Below are 14871 nucleotides of genomic sequence, written 5' to 3' on the forward strand. Positions count from 1 at the left end.
AGTCCCCTTTCGGCACCTTTCAAGCAGCCTTTGGATCTAAGGCAGCACAGGGGGGGCACCTTTCAGAACTTTTGTTATTTTTCCCTCTCCTCTTGGGAGAATTCCTAAAAAAATAAAATTCTATTAATATTTTCTTCGCTAACAAAGAAAGGGAGAGAGAGAGAGAGAGATAGCGAGAGCGAGAGCGAGTAAGAAGAAAGAAAGAAAGAGAAAATCTCCCTTTCTGCTGAAAGAAAGAAAGAGAAAATCTCCCTTTTCGCTCTGGGATTTCTCTCTACACTGCATCTCTCTGGTTTCATCTCCCCTGTCAGGATCAGAGCAATTCATGGAGGAAAGTCTTACTTCTCTCCAGGCCCTCCACGGTGAGGGAGACATACAGCCAAGAAGGGTACTCCAGAGTCTTCGGTGGGTTCCTGCCCAACAGGCCTCCCAGGCCCCCTCCATGTCCTCTGAGGAGGCATCCCAGGAACTCTTCACCGAGGACTCATGGGACACATCCAAGCCTCAGCCATCTACCAGCAGCCAGGCAGGTAGGTCTGACCACCAGCAGGCCACAGTTCCTGGGGTGGTGGATGTGAACATTCCAAGCACACTGAAGGACACAGATCAGGCGGTAGACACCCTAGAGCCTGTTCCCACAGCACCTGCATACGGCGTCATCCCAGGCCACTGAACCTTGGGAGCCTCCCTTCCCCCATGTTACGGACCCACACCCCAAATGCATGATGACAGCTGCACACCATGAGCTCCATACAACAGTCTCAGACACCACACAGACCACCAGTGCACTCAGAGGTCAAGTCACACTCCATGCTGCCACAGCATGGCAGAGCACATGGCAGGGAGTTGGTGATGCCTGAGACTGTGGCAGCACATGCCCGGCACATGAGGCCACCCTTCCATGTGGGTGTATCACAAGGAGATGCCACAGTGGACGCACAGCAGTCCACTGGAGCTCCCAGTCAGCGGAGCCATAAGGTGCTGATACAGGGACCTTGGGCAGAGATATCACAACCCAGCTGCAGTCATGACATGCACAGAAGGCACCGACGGTGGTGAGAATGCCTCTCCCCTTCCATTTTCGGATTCAGAGACCCAGAACACAACCCAGCAATGGAGCAGTGACCAGGAAAAGAGTGATGGCGGAGATGTCGAGATGGCCTGTCTGGCCGGTAAGTGCCAGGCTCATGGTGGGCATCTTTGCGGATCACCATGATGGCATCCAATGACTGGCCATGAAGCACCTCGAGCGCTATTGGCCCAGCTTCTGGGGCTCAGTGGCCCCATCGTAAATCAGTCTTTCTCTTCTACAGGGACGTCACAAGCAGCACCGGATGCTGATGAGGAGAACACAGAACCCCTGGAGGCTGTCCAATGAGACCCAGAATGTGAGTGGGAGGAAGGGACAGGAAGCGTGTGGCACATGGGAAGGCTTACAGCGGCTGGGCCACAGTGGTGTATCCCATGTTGCCCTGACTCCTCAGGTTTACCACCAGATGTCAACATGGGGGACCTGACGCCCGCATCAGGGTCTTTTCCAGTGACTGCTTCCTTCTCATTTGGTGGCCAAAGTATCTGAGCTTCAGCTTCAGTATCTGGCCTTCCAGGGAACAGGCAGAGTTGATTTCTTTTAGGATTGACTGCAGTCCAAGGGACTCTCAAGAGTCTTCTCCAGCACCATAATTCAAAAGAATCTACTCTTTGGCACTCGGCCTTCCTTATAGTCCAATTCTGACTATCATACATTACTACTGGGAATACCATTGCTTTGACCATACGGACTTTTGTTGGCAGGGTGATATCTCTAGTTTTTATTATGCTGTCTAGGTTTGCCATTGGTTTCCTCCCAAGGAGCAGGTGTCTTTTAATTTCATGGCTGCAGTTACCATCTGCAGTGATCTTGGATCCCAGGAATGTAAAGTCTGTCACGGCTTCCACGGCTTCCCCTTTTATTTGCCAAGGCGTGATGGGGCCGGATGCCATGATCTTAGTTTTTTTGATGTTGAGTTTCAAGCCCACTTCACAAAAAGGTGCAGCCCAGCAAACAGAATTCAAAATAGCAGCAATCTCAGACCCATTGGAACAACCGGTAAGTCCCTCATCCTCCAACCTCATTTTAGAACATTTAAAAACAATGGAGAGTGGGCTCTTGGGAAAAATGTCAGCACTCTCAGAGCAGCTAGATGAGATACAAAGGGCCCTTTCTCTGACAATGCAAAGAGTTGATGAAGCTTGGGAACTAGGGCTGACTAATCAGGCCAGTATCAAAGAGTTGCAAGATGCCACAGCAGCCCAGAAAGACACACTAATTTCTTTAAAGGCTGACTTTAAACCATCCAATTTAAAAGTAAGAGGCCTCAGAGAGGAGGCTGAGGAAAACAAAGATCGTATATCCTTCATGGCTTCCCTACTGTCAACAGCTTTAAACCTGGAAGAAGGGGTGTACCCAGTTATTACTTATGCTACAAGAATGGGGACCTCTGCTAGAACTAAACGCACCAAGCCAAGAGACATTTTATTAACAATCCCTGATGCGATGCCAGAGTCAGAAAGACAATATTAGAGCTGGCCAGAACTCCTGGCATGCTTAAGTTTGATGGAGACACCTTACAAGTTTTTCCAGATATCCCCAAGGAAGCCATTGCCATTAGATGCTCTCTTAAACCAGTGACAACAAAGCTTCAAACTATGAACCAAAAATATCGATGGTTGCCCTTGGGGAAATTATATGTTGCTCACCAAAACTTCCAATTCTATGCCTCAGATGAAGATTCCGGTATGGCGTTGCTTCAATCACTGCAAGAGGAAACCCCAATGGAGCAAGATGCAAAGAAAGCCTTTAAACACAGGAGGCTTTTTCCTGCAACACCTCAGAAAACTAGCAAGATTCCAGTACCAATCATGCCAGGAGGGCTTTAAGCTGGTTATGTTTTACATGCAAAAGACAGAATTTATTGCTTTCCTTGATGTATGCATTTTTTTGGTCATTCTGTTTAAACCTACTGAAAAAACTGGAGCCTAGGGGGAGGGGCGTTGTAGAGTCTAGATTTGCTCTCCGGTTTATCAGTGTTCTCTGATGGCAGAACCTTTCCTGTTGATCAGAGCAAGATCTAAGCTACCGAGACCACTGTTACTCCTTCTTAAATCTCGCCTCTTGGTAAGGTTCTTAATTGTTAAGAGTACTTAAGGTTCTAAGTTGGAGAGGGGGTGAGGGTGGGTTGTAGAGGGTTTTGAATAAGTTTCCTTTTTTTGTTTTCGCAAGCTTTGCAGGGAAGCCTTATTGTACTTTTTAAATACCTTCAAATTATAGTGTAAGTGGCAAATACTAAGTAGTTCTCAGCTAACTTCTGTAACCAAAAAAAGTGTAAACAGAATGACTGACTACTACAAAATTAGATCAATCAACACCCATGGTTTGAACAATGTTATTAAATGTAATTGAATGACGGCTTATGTTCTAAGAGAGAGACCATCCATTCTATTCCTACAGGAGACACACTTAAAAGCAGAAAGAAAAAGGTTTTTAAGCTCTTCCTGGTATGAGCAACAATATAATGCCTGTGGTTCTTCAAAGTTGCGTGGTGTAGCTATTCTTTTTTTCAAAATCTGTGCAGTTTAACTGTGGCGAACAGCTGACAGACCCTCAAGGTAGATTTCTGTTTCTTAAAGGCACACTGGATCATATGCAGTTCACTTTTGCCTCTATCTATGCTCCTAATGAAGTGCAGGAGAAGTTTCTAGATGAAACTCTGGCTGAATTAGACAAATTCATGGAAGGTCACATAGTTATTGGGGGCGATCTTATGAGATATTGGAGAAATACAGTCTGTAAGGATGCATGAAGAGTATTGCACAAAGGAGATTGGGACTATATTTATTTCTCCCACAGGTTTCATTCCTATACATGCATCGACTACTTGTTAATCTCTGATTCTCTCATGCACAAAATCAGTAATCCTGAAATTGGTCCTTTCATGTGGTCTGATCATGCCTTCATACAAATGTACTTACTGAAACAACACCAAGCACACAATTGACAATAAGGGAGACTGAATAAATGCATTTTATTAAATGAATGCTGCAAAGAGGAAATTCAACAAGCCATTGACATTTATTTCAAAGAAAACAACAATGAAGAAGTGAAACAACACATGGTCTGGGATGCTCTCAAGGCACTGTTGAGAGGAAAGCTTAGCTGCAAACCTAAAAAGAGAAAGAGAACAAAAAAATCAATCCATTAATGAGCAAAATTAGAGACCCTGAAAAAATACACAAAAAACCAGGAAACAAGAAAGTATTGAAAGAACTGGAGGCAGAACGGAAAATTCTACAATCCATAGATTCTCAAAGAATCCAGAAACAACTCCTTTATATCAAACAATGATATTGGCAAAAAAAAGCCCCCAAAAGGTTAAAACTATCGGCATGGCATGTTAAACAGAAATGAGCGGGTTGCAAGATACTCACAATGAGAAGTAAGGATAACAGCAGACTGGTTAACCCACTGGATATTCGGGAGTGTTTTGCTAAATTCTACTAAGAACTATATACCTCTAATAACCCGAAGGAAGAAGACATCCAACAATTCCTGCGAAACAAAAACTTTATTAAAAAACCATCTCCAGAACACAACCTTTTTTTAGACTCTCCCATTACTTCAGAGGAGGTTCAGAAAGCAATCTCTCAAATAAAATGAAACACAGCCCCCGGCACAGATAGGTTTGGCCTGAAATTTTACAAAATGTTTAGTCTTCTTTGAAGGATCAATTAACTTATACATGCAACCACATACTGACATCAGGGAAAATGCCACCTTCCTGGGCAGAATCTTTGATAATTCCTATCCCTAAACCTTCTTGAAACAGAGAACTACCTAGTTCTTACAGACTCATCGCACTTTTAAACTGTGACACAAAGATATTCTCAAAGATACTGGCTGCAAGGCTTCAAAACATTATTCATCACTACATAGAACCAGACCAGACAGGCTTTAACAGATAACATCAGACGCATGTTGAACATAATTTCATACTGCAAAGTCCAAGATACGGACTCTTTAATGCTATCAGTGGACCTAGAAAAAGCTGTCGACCTCGTCGAATTAACATATTTACACTTACTTCTGAAAACTATGAACTTTGGACTTAAATTTCAAACAGCTATAAAGACTAGGTATGCATTCCCTAAGGCCAAGATCCAGACAAACAACTCTACAAGCAGGGGCATACAACTACAAAGAGGCACCAGGCAAGGGTGCCCAATGTCACCGCTCCTTTTTGCCCTGGCAATAGAACCTTTGGTGTCTGCCATTAGAACCAACCATACAATCTTAGGCATCAGAGTTAACAACGTGGTCCATTCAGTTAGTCTCTATGCAGATGACTTGATTATATTTCTCTCAAACTCAGAAGCTTCGCTTACTGAATTGCAACAGATTTTCAATAAGATGCAGTCCTTAACAGGACTGAAAGTGAATTTACTTAAACCAAAGATAATTTCTATCTCAGTCAAGAAAGAGGTGAGAGACAGACTCCAAGCTGCCTTCCCATTCAAATGGTCCCTGTCAAACTGGAGATCCCTTGTCATTATAATACCTCCTGATCTAACAAACTTGCTATCTTGTAATTTTAATACTACTTTTCAAGAGGTGAAGAGTTCATTGAAAACCGCCTAAATCCATCATGGGCAGGCAGACTTAATTTACTTAATTTTTTTTCTTCTGAAATTTCTATTCTTGTTTAGGAAATTACCAATTAACATACTTCAGAAACTCCTAGCAAAAATCAATTAATTTTTTTTCTGGGATTACAAAAAACCTAGAATTTCCTTTTCAATATTAAAATCCCCAGCTACTCTGGGCGGCCTCAAGCTCCCGGACTTGGCACTCTATTATGCTGCCAGCAATTTAGTTTGCACGGTAAAAACTCTAAACAGTGACACAGAACCCATGTTGAAGCAAATAGAAGAATATTTTACTAATTGGATCCCATTACAAGATATTTTCTGGAATGCTCCTGCTGCTAGACTGAAATCCTGTAAGCAAAATCACTACCTGGAATCCTCGCTGACAGTACGGGACCGCTACAGGAAATGCCTTCTTCCTCCTCGCTCACAAATCTCCTCATTCCTAAATCAGGAATGGTTTCCACCTGGAAAAGAAGGAAAGATAGCAGCAGGATGGAGCAAAGTAGGAATTTCATGCTTAATAGATTTAACAAAAAACAGGAATCCCTTGACTAAAGCGGAATTAGAAACAAAAATGGGCTGGAAAATTCCTTGGTTCAGTTATTTTCAGATTCTACACCTTCTACAAGAATTCAAGCAACAAGAAGTGTTTGAGAATTCACTTAATGACTTTGAACAGCTATTAGCTAATCGCTCTCAAAATTTTAAGGGCCTCATTTAAAAAATCTATAAAATCTTGGTTTCTACATTGACTCTCAATAAAAACAAAAATATATCGACTTGGCAAATGGAATGTGATAATCGCATTTTGCCAAAAGACTGGGATACCATCTGGAAGTCTCCAAATAATTCTTCAAAAAAAATTCTATCATATTTAACTATTTTAAAGTGGTTAACTGTTGGTACATGACTCCTGTTCATCTCCACAGAATAAATCCTGACTGTAATAAATACTGCTGGAAAAGTTGTGGCCACATAGGTGACTTTTTGCATTGCTGGTGGCAGTACCCAAAGAAACAGAAGGGCTTTGGCAAAATAAAAAAAATGTAGGCATGCAAAGAGAGATTTTGAGGAGCAGGTTGCTAACAGCATCAAGATAAACAATAATTTAAATATATATATCTGGAACAGAAAAACAGCCAGAGAAGCAGTTAGACCTTTGGATGACATAGGAAGATGGGGAGATGACAGTGAAGCTCAATGAATTTTTTGCATCTGTGTTCACTGTGGGAAGTGCAGGGCATATATCCATGCCACAGTCATTATTTTCAGGAAGGGAGTCTGAAGAACTGAGTCAAATTGAGGTGACAAGAGATGAAGCTCTAGATCTATCAGGAAAATTAAAGACCAATAAGTCTCCAGGTCCTGATAACATTAGGAAACTCAAATGTCAGATAGGTTACATATACATCTTAATAGATCAACTATCACTAAATTCAACTGCTATACCAGAAGACTGGAGAGTAGCAAATTTTACACCATTTTTAAAAAAGAGGTCCAGAGGGGAACCAGGAAATTGCAGGTCAGTCAGTCTAACATTGATACAGCAAGGGAACTCGATACAGCAAGGGGGGGGGGAACTGCAGGTGATCGAAAAAAAGAGTTTGATGGAAGTGTCTCAATTGTTACAGCTACAAATGGAGAGAGCAAGCTATGTCTTAAGGTTTCAAGGTGTTCCTGAAGATAACTGAGAATCTGAAACAGACTATGTGTGATGCATTTGGCCCTTTAGCAGATATAAAAGCGGACATATTACAAAGTGAAATACATATGATCTATAGATCTTATCCAGAATTTATAAGAAAAAAAAAATCTGCTGGGGGAAGTGATTGTGATATTCTTGAGAAGACAAGTGAGAGACCAAATTCTCAAAGCGACAAGTGGATCTGCCTTGAAAATCAAAGACAAAGAAATAAAAGTGTTAAAGGACATACCATTTGAAATAAGAAGGAGGAGGAGGAAATATAGAGACCTAGTACTATTCCTACAAAAGAAAAGCATTCCCTACAGATGGGTGACACCTGAAGGCATAATCTTCAAATTCATGAATAAGAAAAAAAAATTGACTGTTGAAAAGGCACAAGAATTTTTGCATCTACACAGCTGTCCACCAGGAGAGAAAGAACCCGAGAAAGAAGAGAGCACCAATGAAAGTGAAGAAGAAGGAGCAGCAACAGACTCAGACGAGGATCCAGACTCTAAGTTAGAGGCAGCCTCCCCAATGACAAGCTATCATTTGAGAAAACATAAGGATAAGAAAAAATGAGATGTTATTACACTCTGAAAACTCTATATATTTTAGTAATTAATCCTTATAATGCTTTTTAAATTAGGTCAAAACTAGGGGTGATTTAAGTTATTATATAAGCTAAAAATAATTGATAGGTGACCACAGTCAATGTATTGTTATTGAACAAGGAGCTTAAAGCTAATTTTGATAAGTTGTATGTATGACCGCCATCTCTTTATTTATTTTATTTATTTATTTAATTCGGCTTCTATACCGCTCCTTCCCAAAGGCTCGGAGTGGTTTACATAGACATTTTACATTTCCTATCTAGGGCCACAATACACGGGGGGGAGGGTGAATGCCTACCAGCACCCGGACAGCAGGGCTCTTGTACTTTGTCGTTCTTTCTTCTCTCGGCTCTTCATGGTGGGCTTTTTTCCTCCACCTCCTGGCGACGGCGTCTCGGTGCAGGTCCCATTATTTTGCAGCGACTCCTTCAGGCGAGGTCTTCATGGTGCGTGGCTGTGCAATGACCGCAGCTCCGGCACTCGTCCTATTGGCTCTGCCACGCTGCGTCGTTGTGTTGCCATGCCTCTCGGTCCAATCTCCGCCCGGATTCTGCCGCTGCTTGACGCCGGATGTTTGCCATGCTCACCAGGTCACCAGATCACTACTTGTTGCCACCACACCGCACCGCTGCTTCGCTGGCACTCCTGCTGCACACCACTCTGTTGGAAGGAGGGTGTCCCCTGCTACCTAGGAGCAGGTACCCATTTATCTACTTGTAAGGCTTTCGAACCACTGGGTGGGCGGGAGTTGGGACAAGGGCCGGGAGCTGGGACAAGGGCCGGGAGCTCACCCCGGCCGCGGTGGGTCTCGAACAGCCTTATGGCTGTTCACTGATAGATTATTGCAGGCTTTTACTGCCTGTGCCACTGCTCCCATCTCTTGAGTTTTTAGTGGGTTTTCTTTACTTTATCCCTTAGTAAGTAGTTACCCTTCCCCTATTTTTGTTTTAGATTATTAGTATGTAGTTTTTAGAAATGCAAATAAAAAAATCCTCTTCGGGGGGCTCAAAAAAAAAAGAATGTATAACATGCACAAATTATGGATCCACAAGGTTTCCTGCCCTCTTGTGAAAGAATGGTGCCTGTGAAAGTCATCAGCAGGAGGCATCTTGGGGGGAAACTTTAGCGCTGCATTCTGGAGATTCTGGAGATTCATGGTGCCTTTTTATGGGTGTTCCGTTAGTGTCCATAGGCTCCGAAATCCGCAGTGCTTCTAGAAGAGTCAGTCCCGAGTCCTCATCAGTTGCTTGCAATGTAGATCCTCAATGTGCTACTTGTAATCCTCCTGACGCAAGCCATCTATAATGTATGTTAGCTTGTTGAAGGCAGGAAGTTGTTGTTTTCAAAGATTTCCGAATTTTTAAAGCCTCTTGAGGGACATCAGGGGAGACTTGTATCTGGCGTTCTTTGTATAACAGGTAGCCCTTGTCAGCTGCTTCTTTTAATATCTGCTGCCGAGTCCTCCCATCAGCAAACTGTAGTAAAATATCTCTCGGTCCCCTGCATTTAGGATTAGCAGTCGGACCTATGCAATATGCCTTTAAGATAACTGGCAGAACCCCATCTTCTAGTTGAAAAACAAAAGCTAGCCATGTCGTCATAAAACTGATTAGGTCCACGTTCTCCCCCCCCCCTCCGGTATCCCGCGAAATTTAGCATTCAGCTGTCTCATTTATGTCTCAAGAATAAGAAGATGTTCCCTGTGGTTTGTTTCCCATGATTGGAGGTCCTGGACATTGTCTTTCAGTAACGTGCTCATATTGAGGGCCGATTCGGCTGTGTTTGCAGTTTTAGTTAGAGCGATTTGAATCTCAGTTAGTTGGTCACGAACCGGCTGGATGGTAAGCATTATATTTTCAGTTAGTCTCTTTTCCATCCTTTATAACAAGAGGGGGAGGTGTGGCCTGTCAGCTGATGATCCTAGAGCTTTGGTTAGAGATGGGTTGGCCACCATTTTAAGTGGATCCGTGCCTGATTTTTCCAGTCTCACTTTGCTAGTTTTCAGGCTAAAGAAATTCTGAGAGGATTTTATAGATGTTTTTGTAAATGGAGTTTTAGGGCCGTAGTTCTTACCCATTCCTTGTTGGTCTGAAGCTTTATCTGGGTCTGTAGAGTAGTATTTAGAGAGGGGGGAGACAGAGCTCACAGATTATGCAACTGCCATGCTGCATGGCATCACCATGCCCCCCTTTCAAGTCTTTTGAGAACTGAACTTTGATGGCAATTGAAATTGTGACTGGAAATTGATAATAATATCCTGTTAACAATCCAGTGCTAAAGTCAGTAATTGTCCATCTTTGAAGGAGGATACTGCAAGAAACGATTTATCCAGAAATTTTGTCAGATTTTGTGGACTTTCTCACTGAATTGTGGAGACACTCACCCACAACAAATTGTATTTTTATATTTCAAATTGTTATTGCACTAAGAAAAAAGAGAAAAAAATAATACATGATATTGCACATAACAAACTTTATTGGTGTCTATTTACACCGTTAGTGCATTGTTTGATGTTTGATTCTTCTCCAGATGTCTCTGGGATCCTTAGCTGACTTTATTTATACATTCAATTTCTAGCCTGCCCTTTCCCTGCACTGCAGGGCTCAGGATGGATTACATTATAATAAATAGTTAAAAACTTAACTTTACAATATTAAAATAAGCATTTAATCCAGTGGTGTCAAACTCATTTGTTACGAGGGCTGGATCTGACATAAATGCCTCTTTGTCACGTCAGGCCATAAAATGTAATGCTAAGTACTGGAGATACAAACTGTATAAAAGACAGCAGCTGGTATGCCCTGTGTTGGTGTATTTCACTGCAAGGCCCCATGGGCTGGGAGGGGGTTGTAGAGGAAAACCCACATAGGCTGACTGGAGAGGCAAGCTGTGCAGTGGTGGGCAGATGCTCCAATAAAGCTCGACTACTGCAGATGCGGTTGTTCTGCTGTGCTGAAGCCACAATTGGAGTGGCTCCACCCACTCCCCAGCACTCTTTCCCTTGAATCAGTTGCTTGCAGGCCACATAAGAGGACTAGGTGGGCCAGTTCTGGCCTTCAGGTCTTATGTTTGACATCCCTGATTTAATCAATACTGGTGATAATAATTAGGAGGGGAAAATGAGAGGGAATGGAACCCACAGAGACAGAGGCTGGTGCTCTTCAGACCATTGCTATCCCAGACTATATGCCTGGTGGAACATCTCTGTCTTAAAGGCCCTGCAGTATTGTTTCAGATCCTGCAGGGCCCAGGGCTTACTTTAGTGGGCACAAGCTGTGGCTAGCTGGTATCACATTGTACCCCCAGATTCAGGATAGCTTGTGATACATCCAATAGTATTATAGGGACTCCTTTCCTTTCACTGTCTCCTGTATTTCTCTTTCAGATTAATTAAAGGGCTCTTATAGACAAGTAAGAAAACTCTGGTCAATCATAGAGTTTCAAATTTCAGCTGCAGTGGTAAAAATGTTATTTGCATTTTTGCAGCTAATGACCTTCTTAGGCTGAAGTTGCCTATGGGATTTAAACAAAATAACAAAAAAATGGAACATCATGGTGTTAATGCAAGTACTTGTGCTTAATTAACTGTATACTGGACTGTGCCAAGGTCAGCTCAAACCATCTAGAGCACTTTCCCAGAGCAGGTAGTAAGAGGTGTGATTATAGACAAGTGTGAGGTCAAGTGGTGATAAGAAGGCAGTGGGGCCAGAGGCAGGAGACAAATGCCAATAAAAGGTCAGCAGGCAGGGCAGAGCTAGATCTTTTCACAATGAGCAAGTTACTAAGACTGAGTAAAATAAAAGGCAGAATTTATCTATAGCCCCAGCCCTGCCCCATGGAGCTTGAACAGTTAAGTGCATCTGCTGAGGTGGCCCAAACTACCGTTCCTGAAGTGTATAATCGTACTGTGGCTCATGTCCATCTCAGATGGAATGGCTTGCCTGTGGTTGCAGTGGGGAAGAGAGTGAGGTCCTGTTTAGGTTTGCTAAATCTGGGTTGGGAACTTCCTGGAGATTTGGAAGCAGAGCCTAGGAAGGGCAGGCTTTGGAGAGGGGAGGGACCATAGCAATGTACAATGCCATATGGTCCACTCTCCAAAGTTTCCATTTTTTCCAGGGGGACTGATCTGTTGTCTGGAGATCAGTTGTAATTCTGGGAGATCTCCAGGTCCTACCTGGAGGTTGGTAACTGGAGAGCCAGTTTGGTGTAGTGGTTAAGTGTGCGGACTCTAATCTGGGAGAACCGGGTTTGATTCCCCACTACTCCACATGCACCTGGCTGGATGACCTTGGGCAAGCCATAGTTCTGGCACAGCTGTCCTTGAAAAAGAGCAGTTTGTGTCAGAGTTCTCTCAGCCCCACCTACCTCACAGGGTATCTGTTGTGGGGAGGGGAAGGGAAAGGAGTTTGTAAGCTGCTCTGAGACTCTGAGTGAAGAGCGGGGTATAAATCCAATCTCTTCTTCTTCTTCTTCTTCTTCTAACTGTACCCCTACTTCTCAGAGTCCAACGTTTGAGACCTCTGCCATCTTACAGACAGTAGTGTCAGAATATTTGTGGTGTGGGAAAAATTGGGGCCTTATTTTTTGTTATAGCAGGCTTCTAAAATATATACCCCATAGTAATAAAAATAATAATCGTATTTTTATATTTTTTTCTGTTTTACCAAACTTAACATGCAGAGTTTGTATAAACAAGTCATACTTTCAAATTTGATTTCTAATTTTTCATTTTTCTGTGTCTGTGGCTAAAGATTTAATGTCAGACTACAAAGAGAAAAGGTAGACTGTAAAAGCAGGAAGTTGGAGCAGAAAGATCAATTTAAGAAACCATTGCTTTTAACAACTTCCATCATTCATGTGCTGAGTGGTGAATTATTTTCCATGCATTAGTCATCCAGGCCAAACAACATAATCTTATCTGCCTCAAATAACTATACCTGTTATTAGTTGCTCTGAAGCCAACTGCTGTTTTTAACCAAAGCTCCCATGGTCAATAGCATAAACAATCTGCTTTTCTTTAAAATATGAGTTGGGGGAAAATCCAAATACAAATTTTCATTTGTATTTATTCTGTATTAATACATTCCTTTTCCTTGTACCTATTAATATACTGTCCTCTTTATATATACCATGCAATAATGTACCATGACCTGGTTGGCCCAGGCTACCACAATCTTGTCAGATCTCAGAAACTGAGCACCGTTGACCCTGATTAATGCTTGACTGGGAGACCACCAAGGAAGTACAGGGTTGCTTGAACACAGAGCCAGGCAATGGCAAACCTCCTCTGAACATCTCTTGCCTTGAAAACCCTACAGGATCCCCATAAGTCAGCTGTGATTTGACAACACATAGAACAGTATCAATCGTACATGGGATGGGTTAAAAAAACAAACCAATAAACCAAGCTCAAGTCCTTTCCCTCAAAAAAAATAATAATTGGTTGGACTTCCAAGGTTGATGCAAATTGAACACGTGTAACAAAAGGGCTGACAAATGGATTGAGAATATTTTTTTTTAATGAAGGCATGAGCAGTTTGCTTAGTGATCAGGCCCTCTTGGGAAGAAATCACAAGCAAGTGTAAAAAGACTATTCCAAGTGATCTACAAATTGGTTTACCATGGCAGATATGCTGTGAATAAACTCAGCTCCAGCAGCCTCTCTTCCTTTGTTTCCTCAGGCTCCTAAAGTGGCCACCCTAAGTGGCTTTGTAATGGTCTGGAGGACACTGTGTCAACCAGGCAGAATATATACCATGAAGAAAAGCACGAAGGCCCTGGTTCAGTGTGACCTCAAATTCATGGACGAAATCTGGGATCAAGTTTGGTCCTCATCTACACTTACATCACCAATCATCAGTACGCAGCGACAGTCATATAAAATTATAACTCAATGGTACTTGACTCCCCGGAAACTAGCGTTCTCCTCACCAAATTCTTCAACACTCTGTTGGACGAACTGTGGAAGTATTGGGACTTACGCCCATTATTGGTGGGAATGCCCAACTGTTAACTCTTTCTGGCATGAAGTTCTCACTCAGATTAAAATTATTATGGGCTATGAAGTCCCACTGAAACCAAAAATACCTTTTCTCAACATCTGGCAAGATATCCAAATACCATCGATTCAGAAAGACCTCGTATCTAGCTTAATAATTGCAGATCCTGCATAGCCTCCAGATGGAAGTCCCATCTTGCCCCCACAATCGAGCTATGGTTTACAAAAGTCTGGGACCTTTTTATTCTAGAAAAAATTACAGACTGAGTCTGGTGTACAGACCAATTTCCTAAGATGACCTCATTTTCTGCAAAGTGGCTGCCCTTTTTTAATAAAATAACTGAAGAAAACATTCAACCACATAAACAAATATATCTCAAACTACTCTATATTTAGTTATCAAGTTCCTTACACTCTTCAAGCCTATATTACACTAGTTGTGTACCACTGAGCTAAGCGATACACCAGATAGAATTGCCCTAACACATATAAGTTAGCACTATTTAGTTAGTTTATCTCTTGTTGTACAAGAAATATAATGTTCTGTGTTCCAAAAGTTGTATTGATACCTTCAAAACTTGTTACTCTTGTAATACTCTCCACCAGACTCCGAAATTTTGAATGTTGCTGTTTTATAAAGCTGTATTAATTTATCAAAAATATTAATAAAAAAGTTAATGTGGAGGGAAAAAGCAGCTTACTCAAAATCATAGACCAGAGACTTTACAGGATATCTCTAAGGCAGAAAGGTTCTGTCATCTGGGAGAAAACAGTTAGTAGTCCCATGAAAGTATATGCTGTAAATCCTACCAATAGTGCTTGAGACACTAATGGCAGGCCATCTAGGCATCAATAAAACAAGAAAGCAGGTGCAAGGAACGTTTTACTGG

The 14871-nt window shown here is 42.2% G+C and overlaps 1 protein-coding gene across 1 annotated transcript in view; it reads left to right on the forward strand.

The window, feature by feature from the left end:
- The first annotated feature begins 1027 nt into the window (after positions 1 to 1027).
- Positions 1028 to 14871, forward strand: part of MEI4 (meiotic double-stranded break formation protein 4) — a 140442-nt gene continuing 126598 nt past the window's right edge. The window contains exon 1 of the mRNA XM_015428163.1: positions 1028 to 1172. Coding sequence (XP_015283649.1) covers positions 1028 to 1172 — 145 coding nt within the window. The remainder of the gene's footprint in view (positions 1173 to 14871) is intronic.

This window comes from Gekko japonicus, unplaced genomic scaffold, assembly GCF_001447785.1.
Source record: "Gekko japonicus isolate JY-2015 unplaced genomic scaffold, Gekko_japonicus_V1.1 scaffold1513, whole genome shotgun sequence".
In the NCBI taxonomy this organism is placed as follows: Eukaryota; Metazoa; Chordata; class Lepidosauria; order Squamata; family Gekkonidae; genus Gekko; species Gekko japonicus.